General features: G+C 35.1%; 1 protein-coding gene across 1 annotated transcript; it reads left to right on the forward strand.

The window, feature by feature from the left end:
• The first annotated feature begins 1733 nt into the window (after nucleotides 1-1733).
• vtnb (vitronectin b) lies at nucleotides 1734-7871 on the forward strand. The gene is made up of 9 exons (XM_016507832.1): nucleotides 1734-1862; nucleotides 1941-2060; nucleotides 4796-5020; nucleotides 5111-5250; nucleotides 5414-5570; nucleotides 6087-6236; nucleotides 6316-6547; nucleotides 6629-6789; nucleotides 7469-7871. The coding sequence occupies exons 1-9, from the start codon at nucleotides 1808-1810 to the stop codon at nucleotides 7588-7590; spliced, it is 1362 nt and encodes a 453-aa protein (XP_016363318.1). The 5' UTR covers nucleotides 1734-1807; the 3' UTR covers nucleotides 7591-7871.

The following is a 7871-nucleotide window of genomic DNA, read 5'->3' on the forward strand; positions in this document are numbered from 1 at the left end:
GAGAGTCAGGACCTCGGTTTAACGTCTCATCCGAAGGACGGTGCTTGTTGACAGTATAGTGTCCCCGTCACTATACTGGGGCGTTAGGACCCCCTGCTGGCCTCACTAGCACCTCTTCCAGCAGCAACCTAGTTTTCCCAGGAGGTCTCCCATCCAGGTACTGACCAGGCTCAGCCCTGTTTAGCTTCAGTGGGCGACCAGGCTTGGGCTACAGGGTGATATGGCTACCGGCCAAAAAAAAAAACACAACACATAAATATAACATTTAAAGAAAAGGCTCAGATTCATTTATATATTTTGTCTGCTCTTTCTTTTGATGAAATAGTAGCAAAACACAAATATTTACAATAAACATTCTGCAAAATAATCTTTAGTCCCAAGATGAAATCGCTTTCTCCCAGCCATTTCTGTTTCTCCTAATCCATTATTTTTCAGTTCATATAGTTTGCAAATAGATTTAAGAAAGAATGCAAGTATGTCATCACCGTCTGTTACATTTCGAATGCTAAACACTCTGTTAACTCAAGACATCACAGGTGACTAGAGAAAATATTTTAACTCATAGATATCACCATGCTTCCCCTATTGATTAGTAACAGTACATTTAGACAATTGTTTTGAATTACAACATTTCTGTAATTTTATGTTTAAATATGCAACTGAGGCATTATCTAAATAAATATGCACTGATTTGCATACATTTCCAGAACAGAAATCTGAACATTGGATAAAGCCAGTTTCACGATTCTTGTTTCATTTTGTTGATATATTAGAGTTAACGCTTTTTGCAGAGGGGATATGTATTTGTAATACATATTTTTAAATCAGAAAATACTTTCAACAGCCAGAATTTTTTTTTATAAATAAATAAAATCACCATATTTTTAGAAATTAAATAGATAAATCAGGAGAATGATATATGAAAAACATTCATAATGTACAGTAGATAGGAATAAAACTGTGTAATGACAGTTTGGTGTATGTACCATATGTAAGTAATGCAGTGCAAGCACAGTAAAATAAAGAATAAAAAAAAAGGAAAATTCAACAACAGAAATTATTGTGATACTAGTAAGTTTATAGTGTAGAGCAGATAATGGAGAGTGCTATTTCCTCCAATTATTTCAGCACCTTAGGAAAATTCAACAACAGAAATTATTGTGATACTAGTAAGTTTATAGTGTAGTGCAGATAATGGAGAGTGCTATTTCCTCCAATTATTTCAGCACCTTGGTCAGCACACCTGTCATATGAATCTGAACAGCATTTTTAACATCTTTTGATGCAAATACTTCCGTAGTGGGCTTAAAGACCTTCCTCACTATAGCTCAAGGCTCTTATATATAAATGTTTTAAATACTCATCTCTAATTTGTTTCATTAGAAAGTTAAAGACTGAACATCAGCCGTGTCTATACAAACACAGCGAGTTGAGTTGCTCAGACAGTGGAATCAATAGTTGGCAGCTCAATAGTAGTTCAATAGTTTATTTAGGCCACTTACACATTCCCACTTATTACAGTTATACTCACTATTACCCGTATACATTTCAGACCTATTTACATCCTTGTTAAATTTTCTTAACTTTAAATCAACTAAAAGGCCTTAATCATAACATGAAGGATTAATTGGTAACAGGACAATTTTGTAGTAATCATTGATTTTTTTTTTTCAGACTAAACAAACGGGGTGGGTGACTTTTGGAGCCATCGATCGGCACAGATGTCTGAGCTGTCCTCTGTCATTCTTTCTCACTGGTGATTCTAGAGCATTTCAGGCACTCGCTGCTGACAGATGTGCCATTAAAAATGAAATTTGGGATTTTATTTTGCCTTGTTTTGGCGACTTGTTTTGCTGCGGAGGGTGAGTGTCCCACAAGCTGCTTCATTATTATTCTTATTGAGCTTTCAAAATTCTTTTTATTTTTTTTATTTTCCACAGAAACATGCACGGGACGCTGTCAGAGTGGTTTTGATCCTACAAAGAAATGCCAGTGTGATAGAATGTGCAAGTACTATGGAAGTTGCTGTGAGGATTTTGACAGCGCTTGTCGAACAAAAAGTAAGAACTTAATGTACATTCAAATAGTAATAAATGTCAACCTTTTAATGATGCATTTTTATATACTGTACACTATGGTAAGATTTTGTAATGTTTTTTGAAAGAAGTCTCTTATGCTCTTATGCTTTTATTTGACAAAAATATAATAACAGTAGTTATATTATAAAATATGATTACAATTTAAAATAGGTGTTTAAATATATTTTAAAATGTCATTTATTCCTGTGATGGCAAAGCTGAATTTTCAGCATCATTACTCCAGTCTTCAGTGTCACATGATCCTTCAGAAATCATTCTAATATGTTGATGATTTGCTGCTGTTAATATTTTTGTTTGAAATAAAAAAGAAAATATAACACTGTACAAACCTTTACTGTCACTTTTGATCAATTTAATGTCATTCTTAATAATAATTAAAAAAAAAAAACGTACTGACGCCAAACTTTTCAACAGCAGTGTATATTTGTATTTGAATGTACTGAATGTAATGTTTAGTATTTATTTATTTACTATATAGTACTTTCTACTGTCCTCGCTTATTACACGGTGACCGTGATTTCACCAAGTACAACATGTTCCTGGATTAACATCCTGCTTGATCCTGGAACAACATTCCAATTAACCAATCAGAATTGAGGGATAACTTTTCAGGAAATATCTGTTTTAGGCTTACGATCAGGGTTAGGTGCTTCTACACCCTTGTTAATCAGCTATCATTTCACACTGATTTTAGGAACAAATTATGGGTAGGGTTAGGTTTAGGGGTAGGGATTGGGTTTAGTCTATATTTTTGGACAGTAATGTTGATCCAGGATCAACAAAAGATGTTGATCAAAATCACAGTGACCCTTATTACACAGAGACAACTATAAGTAGGACACTCATGGGATGATTTCCAAGTGTAAACACTGGTGCTCTCAAAACATTGCTGTGTTTGTTTGAGCAGCTGGAACAGTCCTACATGGCAACACTGGCTCATCCAATGGTGTAAGTTTGGGGAGGGGCTTTCTGTTTTGTCTGACCAATAGCAGCTGAGGGGAGGGTTTGGGAAACCTGTTTACAATTAGGTTTTGCATCAACTTTGGGCACTTTTGGCTCTGTGGACTTTACCCTGAGTTTACTTCACTGTGAAATTAACTTTTAAAACACAATTAACATAAAATATACAACATATACAAATACATATATGTGACCCTGGAGCACAAAACCAGTCTTAAGTCGTTTGGGTATATTTGTAGCAATAGTCACAAATACATTGTATGGGTCAAAATTATCGATTTTTCTTTTATGCCAAAAAACATTAGGATATTAAGTAAAGATCATGTTATATCCAATTATATTAAAAACATTATACATTATATCCAATCGTTTTTCATGTTTTCATGAACAACAATATTGTCCTATCCTAACAAACCATACATCAATGGAAAGCTTAATTCAGCTTTAAATCTTAATTTTAAAAAATGTACCCTTATGACTGGTTTTGTGGTCCAGGGTCACATATTGCATAACTAAACAAACGAAAGGAAAAAAATAAAACATGAACAACCAAAAGGACATCAGCACAACAAACCATTTTTTTTGCATTTGCTTTCCGAAAAATCCAGAGATGTAGCTACCTCACCTCTGATTTAAAATATTAGCCTGAAGAGTCGTGAAGTGCCACCTGCATTTGTTCATGTGAGGCTTTCATTGCAAATTTACAACTTGACTGGAAATGACGCACAATAAAAATATCCTGTTCACAGGTGATATTTACCTTGATTTTGCTTTGTATTCTTCACAAATGACCTGTCTCTTATCTAATGCTTGCACTTCAGTGACACTAATTACCCTTGTGGTAATCAAGTACACTAACCTTTGATAAAACTTTATTACTCGCAAAATTGTTTGTTGTGGGGAAAATGAAAACTGTGGTAAATTGAAATAGTTATTTCAATACATATTGAAATTTTTATTTCTGTCTTTGACATAGCTTTTCTTCTTTTTTTTAATGACTGAAAGTCTGTGACAAGGGTAAAACAATATATCTATACAAGGCTATATAAAATGTTTTAAGTAACAAAAATAAATGAAGTTACTTTTCATTAAAATCAACCCCTAGGACACATAGTACAAAGTGTCTGAAATTCAGTTTGGTGACAAAAAGTACACATTTCACTTTTAAAGGAATAGTTCGCCCACAAATTTAAATTTGCAAAAACTATTTACTCACCCTCAGGCCATCCAGGATGTAGATGTGTGTGTTTCTTTATCAGAACAAATTTGAAAACATTTAGCATTCCATCACTTGCTCACCAGTGGATCCTCTGCAGTGAATGGGTGCCGTCAGAATGAGAGTCAAAACAATTGCTTAAAAACATCACAATAATCCATATACAGGGAATAGACTTTTTCACAGGAGGAAGTGCTATTATTATGCATGTTGGCCAGAAGTGACAGTTTAAAATTAAATGCCTTAAAGATTGGTTTCTTATAAAACTGCCGCTTTTCAATTCACAAGATGTTTTTATCAACGGTTTGGCTCTCATTCTGACAGCACCTATTCACTGCAGAGGATCCATTGGTGAGCAAGTGATGTAATGCAAAATTACTCCAAATCCTGAGGGTCAGTAAGCAAAAGGTGAGTTTCAGCAAGTTTTGGGTGAACTATTCCTTTCATGTCTTTTTAATGAAAAAATAACCAGACATTGTGAAAATCCTGTACTCATTGAATGTTTTAACTTTCTCCTCAGTTGCCCGTGGTGACATGTTTGATGTGCCTGAGGAGGATCTGACCTCTTCAATGTCACCGACAGAAGAATCTAATGTGACAGCCACCACCGCTCTGCCCCTTACCACCACAAGTCCCCCTCCTATGTCTCCTACAACTTCACCTGATCCAGACGCCGTCACCTGTAGCGGCCACACCTTTGATGCCTTCATGCAGTTAAAGAATAGTTCAATCTATGCATTCAGAGGTGAGTTTAGAGGCTACATTCAATCTGTATGCCTTTTTTTCTCAGTTCAGACTGACTAACTGCACAACACCTTCTTCATTTGTGTTCTAGGGGACTATTTCTTTGAGCTAGATGACAGATCTGTCATGCCTGGGTATCCCAAACTCATCAAGGATGTGTGGGGCATCTCCGGTCCCATTGATGCTGCTTTCACACGCATCAACTGCCAGGGAAAAACATATATATTCAAGGTCTGTGCATGTAAGGTTACATATTAAGGGCTCATTAACACTCATTTTGAAATCCAGATCTATTCATTAAAAAAAAGAAAAAAAATTTAAAATAAACAATCTTTGAATAAAACTAAAATATTTAGAACATACTACTGATATTCCACTGCATGCTGAATCTCAGGGTAACAAGTACTGGCGTTTTGATGGTGATGTCTTGGATGAGGATTATCCAAGAGACATATCGGTGGGCTTTGAGAAGATTCCAGATGATATTGATGCCGCATTTGCAATCCCGGCTCCAGGCCATCATGGGAGGGAAAAAGTGTATTTTTTTAAAGGTATGTGAAAATCAAATGAAGGTTGTAATAGAGTGGTGCAAGCATGATTTATTTTTGTAGGCCAAAACCAGAAATAAGTTCACATTTTAGCACTTCCGGTTCCATTGTCCTGAAGTCATTAGGTTGTTTTGAATGGGTTTTTAGTTAAATGCCTGAAATAAGGTCTGTGGTGAACACAAGCTCGAGATATTTTCACATTTTATTCAAGACATGCTGTAAAATACACCAGTTATTGGTGATGTTGAAGTCAAACGACCATGGTGCAGATCATGTATAGCCTACATTTAGCTTGCTACTTCTGGTGATTATATTTAAGGTTCAAAATGAGGTTATGTTAATTTATATGTTCATTATGTTCATTTGTTGGTTTCAGAGCCAATGGGGGAAAAAATCATATTGAGTTTTTGTCAAGGGAATTGGGGTGATAGTAACTTTTGTGTTGGCCTACAAAAATACGTCTGCAGCACTTTATAAAATAGATTTATTCAATATTTAATGTTTCCTTTGTTCCCACAGGGGACCAGTACTACCAATATGAGTTCAAACACCAACCTTCCCATGGAGAATGTGACCGCATAACCAAATCCTCACCCTCTGTTGCCTTCACACATTATACAAACCTGTACTGTGACTTGGATAATGTGTTTGCTCTGCTCTTTCAAGGCAGTAAGTCTGTGTGCATATGTTGTTTAAGCAGGGGGTTCAATAAATGTCCGGTTTGCTGAAATATTCCCTGTCCACCCAGTTCAGGGGCATCACAAAGGACCACGTTTCATTTCCAAAGACTGGATTGGCATCAAACCTCCCATAGATGCAGCAATGGTTGGCCGACTGTACGTAAGCCCTGGTCCCTCACCATCTCCAGCCACCAGCTTGAGCAGGGGCCGAACCGGACAGAGAAAGAAGACTAGGGGCCGAGGAGCCAGAGTGAGCCATTCACTGTTCTGGGAAGACTTTGGATTGGACTATGAGGAAAGGTTTGTTAATTACTGAGGTCAGTTGAGAGGACATTTGGACAGTAGATGTATAGATTATATGTCTAAATGTGTGTTATATAGGTATTATGGAGCAGAGAAACATGGTAAAAACCAGAAGAAGGGCCGTGGAAGACGTCCATCTTTGTTTGACATGAGCTATGATCCAGATGACTACATAGATCATGTGGAGATTGTTCAAGAGAAGGCCACACCTGTGCAGAATGTCTTCTTCTTTAAGAAAGGTACTTCAGACAAAGATAATGTTCTGTTGATTCTCCTTTTAAGGTGCATCATTAAAAAAATCTGGGTTCAAAACTTTGTTTACCATGATTCTCTGTGGTAAGTCTAGAATAATGATTTATATTTTGAGCAGTTTTCAGGTTTACATCATAAAAATCTTGTTAAAACTTGTTAAAAAATCAACACCTTGCTACAAAAAAAAAAAATAGAGAAGTATGTTTTTTCTTTTTCAAGAAATTAACTTTTATTCAGCAAGGATGCATTCAATTGATCAAAAGTGACAGTAAAGACATTTATAATGTTAAAAACGATTTCTATTTTAAATAAATGCTGTTCTTTTGAACTTTATATTCATAAAAGAATCCTGAATAAAATGTATCAAGGTTTCCAAAAAATATGAAGCAGCACATTTTGATAATAAGAATCATTGATAATAATAAGAAATGTCTCTTGAGCACCGAGTCAACATATTAGAATGATTTCTGAAGTTATATTTTTAATTATTTTAAATTGCAATAACGTTTCACACTATTACTGTTTTAATGTAGTTTTGATCAAATAAGTGCAGCCTTGGTGAACATTCTTACTGACACCAAAGTTTAATGTGTTATGTAAAATGAAACATATTGCATTTGTCATTTTTTCAGTATTGGTATTAATATTGTGGAATTTCTCCTCTAGATAAATACTACAGGGTGGACCTGCAGACCAAACGGATTGACTACATAAACCCTCCTTACCCAAGATCCATTGGCAAATATTGGTTGGGATGTAAAGAAAAGGATTTGTCAGAAAAAAGATAAGAAACAAGGTTTTCATATTTGAGTTGAAAATGAAGATTTTGATGTTATTGCTTAATTAGATGTCATTTATGAGGATTAATCATTACTATCAATATTATAGTTCTCTAAGTATTCCTGATGTGTTACATTACAGTAATATCTGACAATAGTTTTGCATGCATTATGAAGCTTCTAATAACCTCATTACTATGATGCAATAAGATACAATGATCTCGATTGAACTTATAAACTGTTCTTGTTATAAGTCTGAAAATACTGAATAATAAACTGTGCAATCATTA

This window comes from Sinocyclocheilus anshuiensis, unplaced genomic scaffold (genome assembly GCF_001515605.1).
Source record: "Sinocyclocheilus anshuiensis isolate Anshui unplaced genomic scaffold, SAMN03320099.WGS_v1.1 scaffold2304, whole genome shotgun sequence".
Classification (NCBI taxonomy): domain Eukaryota; kingdom Metazoa; phylum Chordata; class Actinopteri; order Cypriniformes; family Cyprinidae; genus Sinocyclocheilus; species Sinocyclocheilus anshuiensis.